Source organism: Diadema antillarum, unplaced genomic scaffold, assembly GCF_040938485.1.
Source record: "Diadema antillarum isolate AM-2024a unplaced genomic scaffold, OU_Dant_1.0 seq00000209_RagTag, whole genome shotgun sequence".
NCBI lineage: Eukaryota > Metazoa > Echinodermata > Echinoidea > Diadematoida > Diadematidae > Diadema > Diadema antillarum.
The window spans coordinates 742,210-765,614 of NW_027271267.1; the positions used below are offsets into that span (position 1 = coordinate 742,210).

General features: G+C 40.4%; 1 protein-coding gene across 1 annotated transcript in view; it reads left to right on the plus strand.

The window, feature by feature from the left end:
* Positions 1-23,405, plus strand: part of LOC139728998 (mitogen-activated protein kinase kinase kinase kinase 3-like) — a 164,588-nt gene that overhangs the window by 29,519 nt on the left and 111,664 nt on the right. The window contains exon 4 of the mRNA XM_071639925.1: positions 18,522-18,625. Within this exon, the coding sequence (XP_071496026.1) occupies positions 18,522-18,625 (104 nt within the window). The remainder of the gene's footprint in view (positions 1-18,521; positions 18,626-23,405) is intronic.

Sequence of the window (23,405 nt, forward strand, 5' to 3'; positions counted from 1 at the left end):
TAACCAGCTAGCAAACTCAGTTTTTTGCATATGCGGACACTAAAACCCTACAAATTAGCACGATCAGCAGCATGATGCTAAACCCATGAAATCTGCTCTTGTTTCTGAATTATCACGTTAATTTGCCCCGCGGTGACTTGTGAATGGTCGACCAAATAAACTTTAAGAGCTTTTGTATCCCATCATTCACAGCAAACATCACAAAAGCATGCGCTCCACACCACTGTGAGGCACAAGAACAATAGTTTTATTGATTTATCATTCGGCAATTAGCGGGTTATTTCTGTATGGTTGCTAAAAAAAAACTAGAGTTTTGGAGCGCACTTGCTAGCCCGCTAATTTGGAGGATGTGAATATGGCTATTTTGTCAGCTCAGTGCAAACAAGATTTGAATTCAGGTACTTCACAGCTTTCTTTTTTTATTTCTTCTTCTTTTTTTCTCCAGCTAGGAATATGATGAAATGTAAATAGAAAGAAAAGACAGCTCTTTAAGTATTTTGGGGAATGTCTTCCCACACGATACCATTACCAGGATGTGCAATATTCAAAGGGTCAGAATCTGCATTATTAAATGCTAGGCAGGTGTAGTCTTCAGTAGGAGATTAAGTGTTATGAGAGTCTGTAGAGACAGGATACAGATTGTATAAATATCTGCCTGCTGCATAAAATGTAGAGTTGTAACTTATTCACTTGCCAACTTGTCTGCTGCAAGCATAATTCAATATTAACCTGATTAGGGACGAGCTGATTTTGCTATTTATTAAACATTTACCATAGACACCTGCTGAAATATATGCAGGACTAGTGTTTTTTTTTTTGTTTTTTTTTGTTTTTTTTTAAATTCAAGTTCCATATTCCACATTCCATATTCAGGCTTCATATTCCATTTGATTTCGGAGTAAAATATGTATAACACAACATTCAATTTTAGACATAATTTCACAAATGTATAAGGACATGTAATAAAATGATGTGTAAATATGAGGAACCTACTAAAAAGCAATGCTTGTAGGATGTAGGTTCCAAAGAAACAATATAAGCGTTAAGTACAACATGCTAATTACGAAAGATGACGAAACACAAGTGAAAATCGGTATGTTGAGATAATAATAAACTCTACAGAATGTACAAAATAGTTTATGATGGTCAAGGTAAAACTCAGGGATTCAATGCTCCATAAAATTGCACTATTGGTCAAAGAAATGTGGTCAAATGAAGTCAAATGAAGACACCCGAGCGAGGCATCATTGAGAATAAGAACAGATATATCAAAATGGTCACAGCAAGTAACTATACATAAGATTTTAAAAAATTGGCTTTTAGATTTTGCTTAAAGGAACTTAGAGAACTTGATTGCAGCCGAACAGAATCTAACTCATTCCAGAAAGAAGGACCGGTAGAAGTAATTGTCTTAAGGGCTAGAACTGTACGAACGGGGGAAAAGTGATATGATCCACTTTGTCTTGTAGGGTAATTATGAATTTCACTGTTTTTAACAAACATTGAGGAAAATAAACTAGGAAGATCGCCAATGCTCAACTTATACATAAAAATTCCAACGTGATACAAATACAAATCAGAAACTTTTAGTAATTTACTGGAAACAAACAATTCATCTGTATGATCCAAAAAATGTGCACGATTTATAATCCGCAAGGCCTTTTTCTGAATCAAAAATAACGAATCGATTTTAGTCTTAGAGCAATTACCCCAGGCCAATATTCCGTAATTTAAGTAAGGTAATAATAGAGTTGAATAGAGGGAATGCAATATTGGCTTGGGGAAGAGGTACTTCAATTTGTGAATAACTCCAACGTTTTTACACAACAACTTACATAAATAATCAACATGAACCTTCCAAGAAAGATTACTATCAATATAAATACCTACAAATTTACTTGAGTCTATTTGATTTAACTGCAAACCATTCACTAATACTGAACCTGGAAGAAACTTTATTGTATTACTAAAAACCATATAATTAGTCTTGTTTATATTGAGCGATAATTTATTCGCCTGTATCCATTCAGTGGGTTCAGTGGGTTCAGTGTTCAGTGGGTTAAGCAGGGAATATTCAGACAAGTGGTTGTCAAGTGTATTTAACCATCTTGAATTCTCCCAGTCTGAACTGGTATGCCTGGGGAGGGGAGTATGGGGGGGGGGGGGGGGAGGAGGAGGGGAGAGTTTTCTGCAATATGATTGACTGCAGTTCTACTCCATGTACATATTGTATGTTGTACACGCACATGTAAAAGAGTTATGTTGCCACGTAGTGTAACTGTACATCTGTGAGAAGCTTGCATTATGTGTATCACATAGAAAATATTCAACAATTTCATTTTATTATGTAAGTGGTAACAAGTGTAAAACTTGAGATATTGCATAGTATTTTGGCTGATATCATGTCTATTCATACCCACCTTGAGATCTTTTTTCGTATGGAATTTGTGGAATTCATGATTTTGTGTGTGAGAGAATCAGAGATAGAGGAAAACAACAACAAACAATATTGTGTGTGTCCCACACCTAACTCTCATCTAGAACTCTACAAATGTAGCTCTACATTGTGTGTTATGGAAAACACATTAACTCTGACAGGGGTGCTGGGCATGGTGAGTTAATTGACAATCAGTCATTTTCAAATACATTGTACCTGTGACTTGGTGAGAGCAATGATCAAGTCTGTGGCAATGCTTGGCTCCGTCCTCCCTTCTCTTCGTGATCAGCCAAAGGAAGTGTAACGACAATGGTATTGTATTCTGAATCGAGGTATACCAATTATGTATATCGAAGGCAAATAGAAGTATTGCACAAAAACAAATATGCACTGCAGTTGACCTTTCTCATTGGCAACCAGTGAACTAACTGTGGACTGGTACATTGAATGTGCTGACGGTTATTGATTCAAACCAGATTTTGTACGTATGCTGTAGTTTAATTTGTGTTCATCATCACATTGTGTTGTATATTTACTCATTTACATGCCATTGTCACTTGGGGTTCAGAAATTGCCATGTGGTGTGTGTGCCCACCGAGTACCGGTAGGTGGTACAGTAGATTGTGTGTGGGTGTGCTACTGTAAATGTTCTGTGGTGATTCATGTGTGTGTCATGATGAGACCACGAATAACATTGAGCGTATTCGTGTCAAGATTGTATCAAGGCTAGTCTAGTCATGATTCAGGATGAATGATTAGTAATCAATTTGAAAGTATTTTGTTTACAGTGTCATATAATGTACACTCGACTCGTTTACAGTAGCTTTCCTGCACACTGTGCTCCTACTACTGCTGCCTGTACAGGTCTAGTGATGAGTCTGGAATTAGCCTTGGTTCCAGACTCTTTAAGGATTTCTCTTGGCTCTCACCCTCAATGATACCGATGGTTCATCACTTGTGTTAGCGACTATCAGTCCAGCTTTTGATATGCCTTTATAAACCTGCGAATAGGAATGGACACTGACCGAGATGATGGTTTTTGACAAATTTAAGTTATCTGTTAAATCTATAACTGGATTAAGAATAATTTAATCATTCATATAAGGTAGAGGGGACAGCAACCCATAGCCTGCAAGTGAAGCTAACCTGTGCCATACCATGTCTGTGTGAAGTCGGGGAAAATTAAAAACGGACAGCTGATGAGTCATGGTGTAACATCTGAGAGGAACACACCAGCCACCATCCTTGCCAGTCTCCTCGTCCGCCCGTATTTCATCCGTCCATTTTCTCTCTTCACACCTTTCCACATTTTCTCCAGCCAGTGGAAGTGAACTCTGTGCATCGATGAGGAAATGAAAAACCACGCCAGGATGTACTGTGTGGGCATAATTGTAAATTCTTCTCATTTTTGAATAAAAGCTTGGCAAACCAGATTTAGGTCAGACTATATGGCATGGGTTGATCCTGTCGAGATATTGGAGCCTGTGCTGTTTGATTCCGTCAGTACATGAACTATGCATCAGCTACCTGCTTTCACATGTTGGTGGTAGGCCTACACATGTACTTTGACTGAAGGGGTTAACATGACATGTCTGTGCATTATACATTTTATATTATAAAACTCTTGTCCCTCATGTTTCCATCTAATTTGCGTGATCTGTTGGCCGTGGAGGAGATACAGCTGTGTCTCGTGGATATAAACATTCTTTTTTGTGTGTGTCTTTTTTGCTTGCTACATGTGATGGCAGGACATAGTAAAAAGCTAGGAGTACAACATTAAATGTTGTCTTGAATACTGCTTGGTCTACAGTTATCAAATAGAGACTGTAAGACAATTCTCTATGGCATGAGATGCAGGCCTCCATGTATGTAGCAGGTGCATTTCAGTTAATGTGTCTTTTGTGTCACATTACAGTGGTGATATATTACACAGAGCTATCTTTGCATCTTGTCACAAATGTACACACAAGTAGTTAGGTACATATGATATAATGTATGATGTACTGTATCCATGGCTGTTTTAATGTGTATGTACACAGGTTGACCAGATTAATGGAGAACATTCTATGTGGTATAGATATAGTACATACAGGCTGACCAGATAAGTGGAGAATTTCTAGGTGGTATACAATGTAGCTATACAGTACATGCATGGAATAGGAAAAACATTATAGCTCACTCAATCTAGAATGATTTCACCCATTTCCAGAATGTTCTGGGAAGTGCTAACATATTTGGCTGAGTGAGGCACTGTCCCTGTAGCCCAATGTGATTGGTAGTTAATTTTGGTAATGATGTTTTGTACATAGTTAGGCAGTGAGTCATCCAGGATTCCTGGAACTTGGACTGGCTAGTAGGTTGGAGAGAGTTATAGAATGTGCTAGAAGGGGTGAATAGATAGTATATAAGCTAGAGAAATTCTGCAGTAGGCAGAGTACCCAACACTTCTGCTCTGAGAGTTACGTCACTTCTGGCTTTGAAGCGACTTGTTATAGTCAGTCCTGTGTTACCTGCTGACCTGTTATGTTTGTGGAGATAAGGCCTGGGAGACATTTTGCCTGCAGAGAATTAATGTGCCTTCATTGGACTCCATATTTTAATGTCAACGGACATTGCTACGGCAAAGCTGTGACGGGCTGGATTCCTAGCTGGACAATATAAAGTGAATCATCATTCAACGCATCGACTGGACGTGGTCGTTGGATTCTGCACATTTTGCTGGGAACATTATACTGTGGATTTATTGTGGACATACCCTGGAATTATAACGCGGACTATTGTAACCTGTGCCTCTGGATTTACGTCGCAGGAATCATTCATCGGTGCATCGCGGATCATTCATTTGTGCATCGAACATCGTATCTGGACACTATCAGGGAACTGTAGCGACTTTGTGATAGTTTGGACGCATGTAAGTGATTCCATTACCGATTTGTAATTGTTTCTATTGATCATTGTTGTACTGATATGACACCGATTACCCGTCTGTACCCACAATATCACTGTTAATAAACCGCCTGAACATCAGTTGATTGTTTTTTTTGTGCGATCATTCTCGGAGTGATTTTGGTCGTAACAAAATTGGGGGCTTGTCCGGGAATTGAATTTAAAGCCAAAATATAGAATTTGGAACGTTCCGGAATCTAGAACATTGGTACAGACAAAATACCAGTTGAGTTGATTGTTCAATTGTATATTGTGTGTAATACAGTGTGACAATGTCAATCAGTACAATGGATGTTCAGGCATTTGTTCAGAGGACAGATTTGTCCCTCAAAGATTTGCAAAGGTTACGCAAATGTGATTTGACCGCTGTTGCACAGCATTTAAATGTAGATGTTCCACAAGGTGCAAGAAAGGCAGAGATTCTTGACTTAGTAGCTGGTCACATGGAGCTCAAAGAAGAAATTTATACTCCAGATCGAGCTCAAATTTCAGATCAAACACGGCTTGAGCTTGCTAAATTGGAAATGAAGGAGAGAGAAAGAGCAAGGGAAGTAGAACTGGAAAAAGAGAAGATGAGATTAGAAAGAGAGAGGGAGAAAGAACAAATGGAAATGAGGAAATTCGAAATGGAGCAGCAAATGAAGTTGCGTGAGATAGAATTGACTCATGCACAGACTGTTGGAAATCGTGAAAGGGCTCCCTCTGAATTTGATTTGGCCAAGAACATTCGATTGGTGCCAAAGTTTGAAGAAAACAGAGTCGATGCATATTTTGTGTCATTTGAGAAGGTGGCTGACAGTTTGAACTGGCCACAGGAATTTTGGCCCATGCTCCTTCAGAGTGTGTTTGTTGGCAAAGCAGCCGATGTGTACTCATCTCTCTCAAAAGAGCAATCACGTGACTATGCTACAGTCAAGAAGGCAGTGTTGAATGCTTATGAGTTGGTGCCAGAGGCGTACAGACACAAGTTCAGAAATTCGTACCGCAAACCAGGCCAGACACATGTTGAGTTTGCTCGTGAAAAAGAAATGATGTTTGATAGGTGGTACAGGTCCCTGAAAGTGGATCAGGACTTTGATAACCTACGTGAGGTTGTTCTTTTGGAAGAATTCAAAAAGAGTGTTGCTTTCAGTGTGAGGTCGCATTTGGATGATCACAAAGTGACAAGTTTGCATAAAGCAGCCTTGATGGCTGATGAGTATGAGCTGACCCACAGAAATGACAACAGACCACCTTTCAGGAATTTCTCTGGAAACAAGAGAGACAAAAATCAGTCGAGCAATCCAAAGAATGCTGGTCCTGAAAAAGGCACGAGTTCTGAAACTTCATCGGCATCAAAGCCTCAAACTGACAAAGGGTCCAGTACAAGTGCAAATGTCATCAAATGTTTTCACTGTAACAAGACAGGGCATGTAAAGTCACAGTGTTGGAAGTTGCAAAACAAAACAAAGAAGGACTTGGGATTTGTTATGTCAAAAAGTGTCCTACCCGAAAACAGTGTCCCGTTCAGTGAAACACAGGCCGTTGAAAGTCAATCTCCCAAATTCAAAGATAGGCTGAAGCAGGTGGATGAGAGCTATCGTAGCTTTTTGTTTGATGGTGAGGTGACCCCATGTACCTCTGGTGAGGCAGGTAAGCCAGTGGTCATCCTGCGGGATACGGGGGCCTCTCAGTCGTTGATGGTGGATGGTGGTATGATTTTTCCACCAGATAGTGCAGTGAATGCAAAAGTCTTGATTCAGACTGTTGATGGCAGTTATATGTCAGTGCCACTGTATAGAGTGGATTTGAAGTGTGACCTAGTTTCTGGTCCTGTCACTGTTGGAGTTGTTCCTGAGTTGCCCATGGCAGGCATTGACTTCTTGTTGGGGAATGACTTGGCTGGGGACAAGGTGGTTGCGTCTCCAGTTGTTTCAGATAAGCCAGTGGTGGTTGCTGAAACTGAGCAGTTGCAGGAGGAGTTTCCTGGGATTTTCCCAGATTGTGTTGTGACTAGGTCTCAGGCTCGTAGAGCTGTTCAAGATGATGCGGATTCTGTTGATGTGGAGGAGAATTCCGGTGTTTGGTTGGCAGAAACCTTTTTCAAGGATTTGAATGATGGGGTTGCTGTATTAGGCTCCGAGGCTAACAGTGATGGGCTGTTTAGCAAGTCTTCCTTGGTTGAAGCACAGCAGGCAGACTCTGAGTTGAAAGGCTTGTCTCAGACGGCGTGTTCTGAGGCTGAGGCTGAAAAGGTCCCTGAGTGCTATTATGTCAAAGATGGCATTTTGATGAGGAAGTGGAGACCTCCCCATAGGCCAGCTGATGAGGATTGGACGGTGGTCCGTCAAGTTGTTGTCCCTCCTAGTTACCGCGGTGAGATCTTGAGGATTGCTCACGAGTTACCTGTTGGCGGCCATTTAGGCGTCAGAAAGACAAAGGATCGGATCATGAGGCATTTTTATTGGCCAGGGTTGAATGTGGATGTGGCTGAGTTTTGCAAGACTTGTCACACATGTCAGGTGGCTGGTAAACCACAGCATTCGGTGAAGCCGGCGCCATTGATTCCGATACCTGCGTTTGAAGAACCATTCAGTCGGGTTCTAGTTGACTGTGTTGGACCTTTGCCTAGGACTAGGTCGGGTCATAAGTACCTCTTGACAATCATGGATATGTCTACACGGTTTCCAGAGGCTATTCCATTGCGAAATATCACTGCTAAGACTGTGGTAGATGCTCTAGTGCAGTTTTTCACTAGGTATGGGTTGCCCAAGGAAGTGCAGTCTGACCAAGGGTCAAATTTCATGTCAGGCATATTTCAAGAGGTGATGTATCGTTTGGGTGTGAAGCAGCTGAAGTCGTCAGCTTATCATCCCCAGTCCCAAGGTGCGTTGGAGCGCTACCACCAGACCCTAAAGATAATGATTAGGGCGTTTTGTGAGGAGTATCCCGAGGATTGGGATAAGGGCATCCCTTTCCTACTGTTCGCAACGAGGGACTCCCCAAATGAGTCGACGGGTTTCAGCCCATTTGAGTTGGTGTACGGTCATGAAGTTAGGGGCCCACTGAAGCTCATCAAAGAGAAATTCATGACTGAGGATGATGAGGTCCACCTACTTGACTATGTGTCAAAGTTCCGTGAAAGGCTTTCAAAGGCTTGTGAGGTAGCTAGGGAACACTTGAAAGTGTCACAAGACTCTATGAAGAGAAAGGCAGACAAAAATGCCAAAGCCCGAACTTTCAACCCAGGTGACAAAGTTCTTGTACTGCTGCCCATACAAGGTGAACCACTGAAAGCCAAGTTCAGTGGCCCGTACTATGTCAAAAAGAAACTCAATGATGTGAACTATGTGATCAGTACGCCAGACAGACGCAAAGATCAGAGGGTGTGTCACGTAAACATGCTGAAAGAGTACTATGAGAGAAAGGCTAGTCAGCCGGTAGGTGTAACCCAGGTGGTAGAAGAAGAAGTAGATGAAGAGGGAGAAGCTCAAGATGAGAATGGAAGTGAGCCCTCTAGTGCCAGGTTGTCTAACTCAGAGATGTTAGGGAAAGTAGATGAGGCACTGAACTACCTACCTGAAAATCAGAGGAAAGATGTGACTAGTCTGTTACATGAGTACAAAGAACTGTGTAAAGACAAACCAGGCTGCACCCCTCTGGCTGTACATGATGTTGATGTAGGAGATGCTGACCCTATCAAGCAAAACCCTTACAGACTAAACCCGAGCAAACTGCAAAAAGTAAGGGAAGAGGTTCAATACATGCTAGACAATGACATAATAGAACCTAGTAAAAGCAGTTGGAGCTCCCCAATCGTCATGGTGCCCAAACCGGATGGGTCTCAAAGATTCTGTATAGATTACCGAAAGGTGAATGCCGTGACGAAAACAGATTCTTTCCCCATTCCCAGACTTGAAGACTGCATTGACAGGGTCGGTAATTCTGCATATGTCAGTAAAATAGACCTTCTAAAGGGATACTGGCAAGTGCCCTTGACCGACAAAGCCAGAGAGATTTCTGCCTTTGCTACACCAGATGGCTTGTTCCAATGCAAAGTAATGCCATTCGGCATGAAAAATGCTCCAGCCACCTTCCAACGGCTGACAAACCAAATCATTGCCGGACTTGACCACTGTGTAGTATACATTGATGACATCCTTGTGTATAGTGACACGTGGGAGGAGCACATTACACACTTGCGGCAACTTTTTGATCGACTCAAGGAGGCCGGATTGGTGATTAATCTGGCAAAGAGTGAATTTGCAAAGGCCAAAGTGGTGTATCTCGGGCATGTAGTCGGTCAGGGACAAGTATTGCCAAGAGAAGCCAAGGTAGAGGCTATACTAGGCTTTCCCATCCCCCAATCCAAGAAGGAGTTGCTCAGATTTCTGGGCATGGCTGGTTTCTACAGGAAATTTGTATCGAATTTCAGCACTGTAGTCACCCCCCTAACAAACCTGCTGAAGGGCAAGGCAAAGTACACCTGGACTGATGAGTGTCAAAGAGCCTTCGAGAAACTAAAGGCAGTCCTTGCTAATGAGCCTGTTTTGGCAGCTCCTGACTTCGCAAAGCCATTTAAGGTGGCAATAGATGCTAGCGATGTAGGAGTGGGAGCGGTTTTGCTCCAAGAAGATGAAGAAGGCACTGAACGACCAGTTAGCTACTTCTCCAAAAAATTGAACACATACCAGAAGAAGTACTCCACCATTGAGAAGGAGGCTCTCAGTCTCATCCTTGCCCTCCAGCAATACGAAGTGTATTTGACAAATAGCAAAGGGGAGATCACGGTCTATATTGACCACAACCCCTTGGTCTTTTTAGACCGGTTCAAAATGAAGAACAATAGGTTGTTCAGATGGAGCATGATGACGCAGCCATATGCACTCAAAATCAAACATGTGGCAGGCAAGAATAATGTAATTGCCGACGCTCTGTCAAGAGTGTAACATGAAGAGAGTATCAAAGGTGAAAAGTTTTCACCGTATATTATTTCCAGTGTATGTGTTTAGCATATTCATTAATGTGTGCAAAACAGTTTGATATGATTGTATAAGCTCTGAGAATCCAAGCAATATTATTGTAAATGGTATCCATGAAAAGATAACATGGAATTAAAACAGCTATCCAAAAGGCATGTGATAGTATGTGATTATTGTAGCCTGATTTGGATTTTACCTCACATTCATTGTAAATAACAATGAGAAATTGTGAAGGTAAAAGAAACCCTTGCTACAGCAAGGCTTTCTTTTTCCCATGGGGGATGGTGTCACAAATGTACACACAAGTAGTTAGGTACATATGATATAATGTATGATGTACTGTATCCATGGCTGTTTTAATGTGTATGTACACAGGTTGACCAGATTAATGGAGAACATTCTATGTGGTATAGATATAGTACATACAGGCTGACCAGATAAGTGGAGAATTTCTAGGTGGTATACAATGTAGCTATACAGTACATGCATGGAATAGGAAAAACATTATAGCTCACTCAATCTAGAATGATTTCACCCATTTCCAGAATGTTCTGGGAAGTGCTAACATATTTGGCTGAGTGAGGCACTGTCCCTGTAGCCCAATGTGATTGGTAGTTAATTTTGGTAATGATGTTTTGTACATAGTTAGGCAGTGAGTCATCCAGGATTCCTGGAACTTGGACTGGCTAGTAGGTTGGAGAGAGTTATAGAATGTGCTAGAAGGGGTGAATAGATAGTATATAAGCTAGAGAAATTCTGCAGTAGGCAGAGTACCCAACACTTCTGCTCTGAGAGTTACGTCACTTCTGGCTTTGAAGCGACTTGTTATAGTCAGTCCTGTGTTACCTGCTGACCTGTTATGTTTGTGGAGATAAGGCCTGGGAGACATTTTGCCTGCAGAGAATTAATGTGCCTTCATTGGACTCCATATTTTAATGTCAACGGACATTGCTACGGCAAAGCTGTGACGGGCTGGATTCCTAGCTGGACAATATAAAGTGAATCATCATTCAACGCATCGACTGGACGTGGTCGTTGGATTCTGCACATTTTGCTGGGAACATTATACTGTGGATTTATTGTGGACATACCCTGGAATTATAACGCGGACTATTGTAACCTGTGCCTCTGGATTTACGTCGCAGGAATCATTCATCGGTGCATCGCGGATCATTCATTTGTGCATCGAACATCGTATCTGGACACTATCAGGGAACTGTAGCGACTTTGTGATAGTTTGGACGCATGTAAGTGATTCCATTACCGATTTGTAATTGTTTCTATTGATCATTGTTGTACTGATATGACACCGATTACCCGTCTGTACCCACAATATCACTGTTAATAAACCGCCTGAACATCAGTTGATTGTTTTTTTTGTGCGATCATTCTCGGAGTGATTTTGGTCGTAACAATCTCCCTGGGAGTGTTATGCCCTCTAGCTGGGGCACAGTTGATGCGGAATACTGGATGCCTCCAGTATCGATTCATGGTCGGCCGTGAAGGATCATATTATATCTCCTATCTGCTGTGTGGATTGATTTGAAAAAAAATGAGAATGTGGGGAGGTTACAGGGGCATGTAGAGGCATTTCTCTCCTGCTGTTATAGGGGTTAGGGTTGGGGGAGGTTAGTGGGTGAAGAAATAGCAGTCCACATTCACATAACATCATGTGATATTTGAGCAAGTGCAAGAAAAAGTATATGCTGATTGTGTATTATCATCACCTTTGTAAACAAAACAAAAATTTGTCATCTTTATGTGGTCAGGATATCACAAATCCTGTGGCAGAGTCATAACAGCTGAGACCAATATGGCCCAATGTAAATTTGAAGATGTAGGCCTATAGAATTTATGATGTTATTGCCATCCTTGTGTGCATGCTGGGATCACCAATCCGTACAGTGCTTTGTTTATGGGTGGGTCTGTGTTGTGCATTGCTTCTGTCAGGGTTTATCAGATGACGACAGTGTGGATATTACAATGTACATGTATGGACATTTCTCTGATGTTTGTCCCGTACTGGCTGGTTTCATAGTGATATGGCAATGATGGCGTGCTCATTCAGCAATTGCCGAATTGAAATGATAATGCATGTCCCATGTAAGGGCTTGATGTCTGAACAAACTGAGCACTCAGAAAAATTGCATTCACATGAAGGAATAGATTAAATTTTCATAGTACAATGTGGCGAAGGAATAGATCTAATCGAACCTTATGCCAATAGAGCCAGTCATCTAAAGTTAGGATTGCTGAACATTAAAATTCCCATATACATGTAGGCCCTCTGCCAATATGTCCACACCATACTACGAAGTGCTGTAATTGCCATTTTCTCAGTTGCAATGCGTGTTTGTCCTTGTGGTACCAAGGAGGTACTAGGCTAGTAGTACCTCCTTTGTGGTACTAAACACTTGCGATGTACAATGTAGTGATCCCCCGTGGTGTTTTGCACTGAGGGGCTATCATTCTTGTGGGATGCTCCCCTCATTTTGAAGCATTGCATCAAGAGGGTCACAAGCACAAGTTGACCCCAGCATGTCCTGAAATTGTGAGTTTCGGTGATAAGCATGTTGCAACATGCAGAGTGTGACATGCTTGAAACAGTTGCATCAACTACAATATACATGTACTCATTACATTCTTTTATTCTTGAAGAGTTAATATACAGTTGCTTTTAACATACACTTTGTAGGCATAATTTAAAAGGAAATTCTGAACATTTTATTACCTCACTGCTTTTGTGGCTCGGAGGTAGGATATTAAATAAAACTTTATAATGTTTTGCATCAACTCGATTTCTCCGTCTCGACAGTGTATCGGTACTCGGATCTCTCGGTAACCCTTTCATACTGGTATTTCCTGTAGACACACTATAGGCCTATAGCCCTTTTTACACTTGTGTTTCTTAACCCCGTGCTTTCTCTGACCCAGGACTATCGTTAGTCCTGTACCAATTTTTTCAGCTTTTTACACTCGCCAATAAATCCCGTACTAAGCTCTTGTCGTGGGCTAAGGAGAAAATTGACCTTTTTACACTCGTATTTCTTAGCCCCGTACTTTCCAAACCACATGAATATTCATGATTACGCTGTGTACTGCACACGTACACGCACACACCGGCAGCACTTGATTACCCTCGTTTCTGATTGGTCAGTGGGGGGTCGGACTTTGTCTCCGTCGCTTAGCCCTGGATTATTTTTTCGTTCTGTTTGCACTCGCTTGCTTGGCACCGCAATTGCGGGGTTAGCACCCCTGCTTTTTTGCAGGGCCAGATAGTACGGGATTATCGGTGGGGCTAGCCCACTTTGGCAAAAACAAGTGTAAACAGAAAGTGGGCTAAGGCCCCCTCCCCCCCCCCCCCCCCCTTAGCCCCACCGTTGGTACGGGACTAAGCAAAAATTTGCAAGTGTAAAAAGCCCCTATGTGTATTTGGAATTACCAATGAATATTCTCTGTTGGCCTTTTGTGAACCAAGCTCGTGATATTTGTGAAGGTTAAGATTTTATATGCCAAAGCATTTACATGTTTTATGATGCTTGCTTGATACTTGAAGCTATAAATGCCTGAATGTGCATACTTAATGTATTTGCATGAAAGTTTACAGGGCTGCCAACACTGGAAACTAGTTGAGAGTGAGACTCTCATAGGCCAATGCTATAATTTAGGAGTCAAAATGAGTGAGATCAATAGAAATGCATGCAAATGAAATAAAGTTTTAGAGTGAGAAAGGACCAAAATGTGTGAGTCTCACTCTCAATGCGTGAGAGTTGGCAGCCCTGAGTTTACATTGTGACTGTGACCTTTGTCAAGTTCATGTAGTGCCTGTGTTCACATGAGAAGTTCTAGACCTTGCTCTTGTAAAAGGCAAATTATTGTCAAACTGTTTTGTGTTATAGATACTCAACAGTGGTGGCGCTATTCGAGATTTTGTCATTTTTTTGGAATATTCACTAGTGTTTTGTCTGAGTGCTATCAGGATGTGAATGCTTTCAGGGCCAAGTATTTTCATCTGGTGCACCTGCACGAAGCTGATGCATGCTCCTCGGTCTAAGAAGGGAGTGCAGGTCTAGTCGCAGTTGTTGGTTCCCCGTCCGTGATCGATCCCTATTCTCACGTTACTGCGCGAGAGTGTTATTGGAATTACCATATCCCGCAATTCCGGCCGGATAGGTTTCCGTCGACTTACGTCCGTCCGTCTATTGCTGCAGTCACAGGAGCATTCGCAGGGAGTTTATGTCAGACAACCCTCGGGCAATTTTGATTTCAGCTCGAAAGTGTCCTGCAGAAAGGACCTTTTATACTGTGGAGAGAGAGAGACTGAGACTTTAATGTAATTTGAGTGAGCCTTTTTTTCCTCCCCTCGCATTGCTGCAAATGTATGTGCTGGCTTGAGTTGCAGAAGAAGAGTGCAATGTATCTTAGCCAGTGGAGAACCAAATGCACTTCTACCTACCGCCCCCAAGTTTCCTTCTGCAATGGGTTTTTTGTTTTGATTAATTCACAGTTAATGTACATTTTTATTGTGCCAGGGAGCCAATTGTTTTTTTTTTTCTACATTTATTTGCCTTTTATTCTTTTGTTTTTACTGGGTAAACAGTTGGTTAGATATGAGGCCTTATGTTTAGTCCCAACATGTTTGCATACAGGTATTAGTTGAGCTTATGCTGGTATGTAATGAACAGTGAATCATTGAGAACTGACAATTGATGTGGGTCAATGTTTTGCCCATCTAAGAGGACTGCATTTCCACTCCAGCTATCAAATGCTATAGGAGATGACAGTTTTTGGTCAAAGCCAGTCAATTTTAAAAAAATATCTACCGATACCCCCCCCCCCCCAAAAAAAAAAAAGATATCAAAGGTAATGTCTGTATGGCATCACAATATGCTCTTGATCGGTAGGGGAGAAAAGAAAAAGGTAACAGATAGCTGTCACTGAAATATGTATTACAGTATTTCAGTGCTCTGTGTGAGATGCGAGGTAAAAGAATGGAGATCTACATGTAAGTGGGATAGTCTTTGTGAGACATTGGGATGGAGTGTGGAACCGTTTCTCATTGTGTGAAATATCTATAAACAGGTTTCAGGAAGGGTTTTGGTCATAAATTCATGACACTTCCCGTTAAGCCTTATAAATGTGCTCGTTCCTATGCTCAGAATCAACAAATTGATGTACTTTAGCAATCACTTTAGACTTGCCCGGGAACAAATTCTTATGGAAGCAGTCCATGATATCTATAAGGTAGGCCCTACATGTAAGTTATGGCTATGCCATGGCGCATGTGTATAAGCTTTTGCACATAATTTTGCTAAAACATGTTAATCTCATACATATCGTCGGCTTAGAATGATAAGGGCGTTAAGTTGCCACAAAACCCATAGTGTTCAAGACCACTTAACGCCCTTCTCATTTTCAACAGACGATATGTAGTCTCCATTCCAGTCCTGTCTTATTTTTTCTTAATGTGTGCTCATTTTCTGTGGAAATATTGTAGATCTTTCTATAGGGATTATCACCAGTAGGACACTGAAACTTATTCATTGATATCACTGGAGCTTTGCAAAAATGGAAATATCAGCCCGGCTGCGGTGTGGCCTTTGTAGCGAACGCCAGACAAATGTACTATTCAATGTACGTATGCATGCTGTGCATTATTGTTTATAACGTCCATGCATTGGATATATATGTGCTCTTTGGCATACGGATCACGTCCCATTCTGGTTACAGATGCACCGCCTGACCGTACTCGATAGACCAGAAAGTGCTCCTTCGCACTGCTTTATGATCTACACGTGCTGTCATTTAATGCATCGAGCCTCGGGGGGAATATTGCTGCAAAATTTAGCATCTTGTCATTAGATTGGCACCTCTGAGTTGCACTGTATGTCTTACACTAGAGAAAGATTAAAAGGGCTCTGGTTGAATTCATAATCAATCTGCGCAAACTATAGAGAGAACTTTACCCCCCCCCCCCCCCAAAAAAAAAAAAAAAAAAAAAAAAAAAAGATGCCAATTTGAGGATCAGTTATAAATGTAGCATCTGAGAGGATTTTGGCAATTCTGCATTGAAGCAATATATGAACAATAAAGGGTTTGACTGAAAGAGAATATTTGAAAAGTCTGATGACAAAATGAATTAACTCCATTCTTGCTAAGTTGAGATATTGCCATTAAAGCTGCTCAAAAACAAGAAATAATAAGAAAATATGGGATATTTCAAATCATAACTATAAAGAATATTCCTTGTTATGTTACATGTGAGGTTATTACTGGAAAGGTTTTATTTTGCTCTGTCTCGTGATGTAGTTTACTTTAAAATGTTTACAAATGGCACTTGGTCCATTTTGCAACTCTTCCATTTGATCTTACCATATGAAACACTAATAATGAATACTAGAAGTGAAAAAAAAAATCATAATGACTATGTAATAGAAGGCACAACACCAAACCACAGATATGTAGTATGTGGTTTTTAGGGCTTAATGGGTTGCAGTGGTTGGCTGTTGCTATAGAATGCATGTGTCTGCTGAGATTCCACTGGGTGCGTTTATCAACTCTTTTTCTTTACAGAAACAGGTTTGCCAAACGGCTTTCAGGGAATTTTTACAAGATGATAAACGCAAAGTTGTTTTGAAACGATATTGTGCTGCATTTACAGTATATGACCCCTTCTCCTCGGGTCAAATTGCGCAATGCAGACTACTCTGCTAAGTGACAAGGCCAGTTTTCGTGTTAGCGATGAGTTGATAAACGCAACTATTTTGGAAGCTGTTTCTATAGGGCTTTGGAAAGGGCTTTGGAAAGGGCTTGGCTTTTGAAAGCAGTTTCAAACAGGGGAAAGATGATTAACGCAGCCACTGTCAGATTGAAGTCACATGTATAAATGTCTCAAACTAAAGTCTCTTCTCTGATCACTATATTACAGCTGATGCTAGGTACATCACATTGACAGTGAAATATAGTCCACTCCTGATATAACGAACACGGTTATAATGACATTTCGGATACAGTGAAGTAAAATTCTCGCCCAAAAATTATCAATCATATATCTTTATACACTTTAAGTCTTAGGATATAACGAAAGAAAACTGCCGGTCCCGAGGACTTCCTTATAACAGGAGTTGCCTGTACTGCAGTTTTTCATAGTGTGAATACAAACTAATACACCACTCCTTACCAACCAAATACCATGGTATTTAGGGTGGTAATTCAAAACTTTGCATGAAATATGCATGAGATATTTGACAGTGAATCATGTCACGAAATACCACTGATCGTACAATAGTGAATATCTCATGTGACCTCACACCCTGCTTGTCTTTTTTCATTGGAGATATGGGCATGCACAATGCTTACCAGAAATAGCACAATATTTTGTGAATGAGAACCAGTACCGAGTGAATTACCACATTATCTATTGCTGTGGTATATCGCCAATGAAAAACGGTGGCAACAAATTATTGTGGTAATACCATGGTAATTCAACTGTGAATACACCTACTCATGGCTGAACACATTTTGCTTCCACTTGTTTAAAACACATCCCTTTTCTCCTTTGTGGAAAAAAGCCCAACAGAAACAACAGTTTGTTGTTTACCAAATGCCACCTGCTGTTGTAATACAGATTGTTCACCTTTGCCAGTCCGTTGGGAGCAAAATGTGGTACAGTGGATAAGGAGTGTAGGACTCTTGACTCTTAAAATGGAGGTCCTTAGTTTGGATCTGGCCAAGTGCTCATGTCCCTGGGTATAGACATTTTTATCCAGAATATCCCTCTTGACCCAAGTGTGTGTAATTTGGGTACCTGGAAGCACTGTAGTAATGATTTAATAGCGTGGCTCTTTAGCACTGAAGATACTACTCTGGATGCTGTTTAAAAGCTGTAAAATATTTTGGCACATGGATATTTTCGCAAATGAGGAGGTCACAGACAATTTTCGGGAGACTGTGTGTGACACAGAAGCTATAGATAGTGCACCTGTCTGTAAATGTGATCAGGATTAGGTGCCCATATTTTCGCATGTTGAATTTGCAGCCCAGCAACAGTGATTCGTAAAATTTGTGAAATTTAGATCCATGCGAAAATACAGCTTTTATATTAGGTAAGACCATACAATTGGTATTGTTGTTAATCGCTTTTTTTTTTCACTTTTTATTTCTCTCTGTGTAAACAGTGACTGGTCCGCTCGAAGAGAAACAGATTGCGTATGTGTGCCAGCAAACCCTGACAGGACTTGCCTACATGCACTCTCTGGGCAAGATGCATCGAGACATCAAGGTAAAGAAAGCAACAAATATCTTCATTTTGTCAGTGTACTTCATTTCCATATTGTCTGCTGAGAACCAGAATGTCGTTATCGCAATTGTTTTTGTTTGTTTTTGTTTGGTTTTTTTTTTTTTGGGGGGGGGGGTATTGAATTATTGGTATCACATTGTAGAGCTTGATCTCTTCTACATTGTAGTGGCAATCTTAAATTATTTCATTTTCAGTAAAATGTTGAAAATCAAAAGCACAAGGGTGCTATTTTACCTGATACTTGGAACAGTGCTTACAAATCTGCCCACTTTTGATTGAATAAACTTTATATTTTATGAGAATTGATTGTTTCATTTTTATTCACTCTCAAATCTTAGAAGCTGATAGTGCCCTTCTGGTTCTCAACCAATGATATTAGTACTCTCAATTTGTGCTACTTGGAAAAAATTAAATATCTTATGTATGACACTTGGGGATTCTTCATGGCAGAAAGTATAAAGAGAGTTGCTTTCATTGATATTCTACTGTCTCATGCAGAAAGAGATTGTTTATGGTATTGGAGTTTATGAAATGCAAGTGTGGGACTATTCAAAATTGTGCATGGAGATGGTGTGTGAGTGTTTAAGCGTAGACACTTCTACAAAGACAGACGTAAGACATACAGAGCTGATTAGCAAGCCCTTTCAATCTCGCTCAAATTCCACAAATTTAACCATGTGGATGGCATGGGGTGTAGCAATAGTGTGCACGCATTAATTTTGATATATCCTTTCTTATATCCAATACTTAACCTTTTGCTCTTTAAAGGAATGAAAGCACATTGTCAATTTGCAGTTATTCCGTTCTGACTGTATCTTTCAGGCATAATACATCTGTAAGTAATGACATATGGGAATGTAATGTGAGCTATATTCATCTTGGAGATTGCCTCCACATTTTAAAGAGCACTTAAGAACATATGTGCAGTGCTCAGTTTTCTCCCATGTATATAGCGTACAGGACACCATTTGAAATGCTGTTCATCACCTAAAATTGCTCATCATATTCGAGTTGGAGAATAATTACCTGTGGATGAATACATGTACAATAGACCATTTCTGTTATGTGAGCACTGCAAAAGTGGAAATTTTCACAGTGTGGAAATTTTAGCACATACGAGACCAAAACCACAAAAATGGAATATGATTAGCAATTTCAGGTGATGAATAGCATTTCAAATGGTGTCCTGTACGCTACTATGGGAGAAAACTGCTGCACATAAGATAGTTTGTGTAGCAGTGGTATGAAAAATGCATCATAGCAAATTGTGATGCGATACACTGTACCAGGAAAATCACCTATCCTGATCCAACTGTTCGTGCTTGTAAAAAAGGAATATGTTGTATGAGATGACTGCAAATCCCAACTCTCCCACGCTAGCCTCCAATCCTATACAGCAAGAGATGATGCTCTTGTCAGAAAAGAATAAATTAGAATGCGGTGAGACGTTCGGTTGGTTGGCAGGGTGAGGAACTTGTGCGTCCGGATCAAATTCTTGAAAATTCTGGAGAAGGCCCTCGTGGGGTATGTGCAGAATGTTCCCAATCGGCAGCCCGTCCGGGGATGTATAGAAACTACTGTGGCATGCAATCGGAATAAGGAAGAGGATTGGAAGTTCATGGTTACTATAACCATTCCGTGCCCTTGGTCTACTACGTAGGTCGGTGTTAGGTTTCAGGTTCTTCTGTGCATTTTGTTTTGTTTATTTCTTTTACCAGCAAAAATTGGAGGTTGTTTTGTAGAATGTAATTGTCTTGGCAGAAGGCATCAGTTTCAAGCCTACAGGGGTATATGTACAGCAATAGTTACAGTAAAATAGAGAAAATGCTCACATGAAATTGTAGAACAAATTTCCAGGGCAAATATTAACTGCATCTTCATACAATATTTACAGTTGGCAAAATTCAGTCCTTCAGTGCACACACCAGAGAACAGGTGCATCTATTGCCGTAAAGATAGAGGGGGAGAAAAAAAAAAATCCCACCAGCCAAATGCCAAGAGGTCTGACCTTTGTTTCCAAGTAAACACCGCTTCATAACTGGATTCTTTTGGGCAAAATTTCTTTCTGCACCTGTGTTTATTTATCATGCAGAATTTTGGTGAGGAAAGAAAATCAAGATCTCGGTCTCTGACAACGGCCACAATTTAATGATGTCATAAGAAATGCAGAGCATCAGAGGCTCGCACCACATTCAAGCAATGAATATACTGTGCATTTACCCATTGTTCGTACGTATAGTATTCGGTTTGTAGATGAGGAGGTAATAATTATGTAACCTGTGCAATTCAAACCTCATTTATGGACCATCACAGCTAATGTGATAAAGGGGAAGAAAAAAATCATGCTCTTGAGCCCACATTATCCAGCAAGAACTACCGATGATTATTCAAAATCATTTTAGATTATTGAGGAAGAAGCAGCACAGTGCACTAATGTAACAGTAATTGTATGTATTAGATCCGTGATACCAGTGATTAATACTTGTACCTGCCAACTGTTCATACCTTATAGTAGGAACATTTGTGTCTTGTGATAAGGAGCTCTGATCAGCCTTGTGTTTCTATGGTTATGAACATCCATCAAAAGTAAAATATTAGAGTTTGATGAAAGTTTATATGGATCACACATATTCTTTTTTTTTTTAACGATCAGACTGTCATTTCTTCATATATGTTGGACTTCAAAGTTGGCAGGTATGCCATCAACATGTAAACTATATTTTTTTGGTGGCCCGATGGGGCCACCAAAATCATCAATTTCAAATTTTTGGTGGCCCAAGAGAAAAATTTGGTGGCCCGAAAAAAAACAATAAAAAACATTTAAGTCCTGTTTTTTTTTTTAACGAGTCACACACTCACTGCATGCATTTATGCATTTCCGACACAAAAAGTTACGAATTTATTGACATGGGCCCCTACTTTTCAAAAATTTTGGTGGCCCGAGGCGGGCCGCCAAATTTGAACTTTTTTGAAATTTGGTGGCCCCACTTTCATTTTGGGTGGCCCTGGGCCGCGGGGCCACTGTTAGTGTCGAGCCCTGTATTATGTCTTTCACTTCAGTGAAACATCATTGTGCCTTTCACTTCAGTGAACATCAGCAATAAAGTCCTTCAGATCTAAGTTGACATTTTATTAGTCCTTTGGTATGCACTCTCAGGGAAACAGACACACTTGCAAATGTATTGTGATTGAGGGAGACAAAATATGACTACGATAAAACATGAGCCCAATATCTACAGGTCGTGACCCTCCTTTCCAAGTAAGCCTCATCGCATAAATGCTCTTGCCCTAGACTAATTTTTGGTGCTGCACAAACAGTATTGGCTCTCAAATAAAAATTTACATCCCAAATCAATGCTCAATCCTTATATAAACAATTTATATATGAAATAGAGATTGCACAAGTGTAGACAGCCTGACATTATATTAGAAATGAGTGCACTACTTGTTTTAAGCTAATAATGTTATCTTCTGGGTAACGTGTGCTATTCAAGTCGGTCTGACGGATGAGACTAAGTGATTTAGCTCGAAGACCAGATTTGCAGACAGAAAAGCAGCTTGCGCTGTGACATCTGCCAAGCGCGGAGTGCTCTGCCATCGAGGACAGATTCTATAGGTTGATCGAGGCCGCTTTAATTACTGGCCTGTGCACATAATCAAGGGGGTAGAGCTTACAAGAACTTACTTAGGGCTGTCTTGCATTGTGTATGTATTAATTGGCCTATGTGTAGTAGTAGCTGGCTGGGCGCATGCATATTAAAGTAAAGTTTGTGGTGGTGACGAAATGCTCATGCAAGATGTTGCCGAGGTCAGTGTGGAATACAGTGTATGTTTACTACATTTGGAGTTTGTTGAAATCATATTGATATGTTTATAATTTGTGGTGTAAATTTTGTGTAAATTTTGCTTCAGTTGGGATAGTACAGATATTGTAGATTACATAGAAAGAAACCTAACTATTATGTAGGGCTTCTCCATCAGTAGTTACAATGTTACATAATCTACAATATAAATATTTAGAAAATAGAACCAAGAACACCCACTGCAGAAATCTTATTACAGAATGGAGACATCATAAAAATCAATTCAGCATTTTACTGAAGTAATAATGTTGTCCAAAGCCTATTCGCATACACCTCATAAATCAGTTTTCAAATGTCAATTTTTGCAATTTCATGAAGAAAAAAACAACAACAATCCTTGTGCAATCACAAACTATTGCAATATGCATCATTATGCAAAAAAAAAAAAATCAGTCCATCTTGATTTATCATTTTTTTAAATCCCAAGCAGTAATTTACATTGCACACTGTGAGTGATGACACAAAAAAGCAAAACAGATTTTTTTTTTTCCACCTGTGGTTCAACTTGCTGCTTCAAAGCCCAGTTAAGGGTGCTCGAGTTCATGCTCCATGCTGTACAGAGATAAAAGTGCTTCACGTGCAGCCAAGTGTGAATTTCAGAGAGTAAAATTGTTATTTATTTATTTTTTTTTGGTGACACGATCCAAGATTTAGCCCAATAACTCCTGTATGTGAATGGGCCTTTCCTTGAATCTGATGATATCCTTGCCGTCATAAATCAGTAGGTATGTAAACCCCTTTGAAGTCAAGATCTGAATTAACAGCCATTAATAGATTTATGATTCTAGGGAATCTTCCGTATAAGGGGGGGGGGGGGTGGTGATGAGTATTGGGTGCTATAAAGCAATTCACAAAAAGAAAATAGATCGATAAGTGAATCATCGTTCGTGTTTGAGACA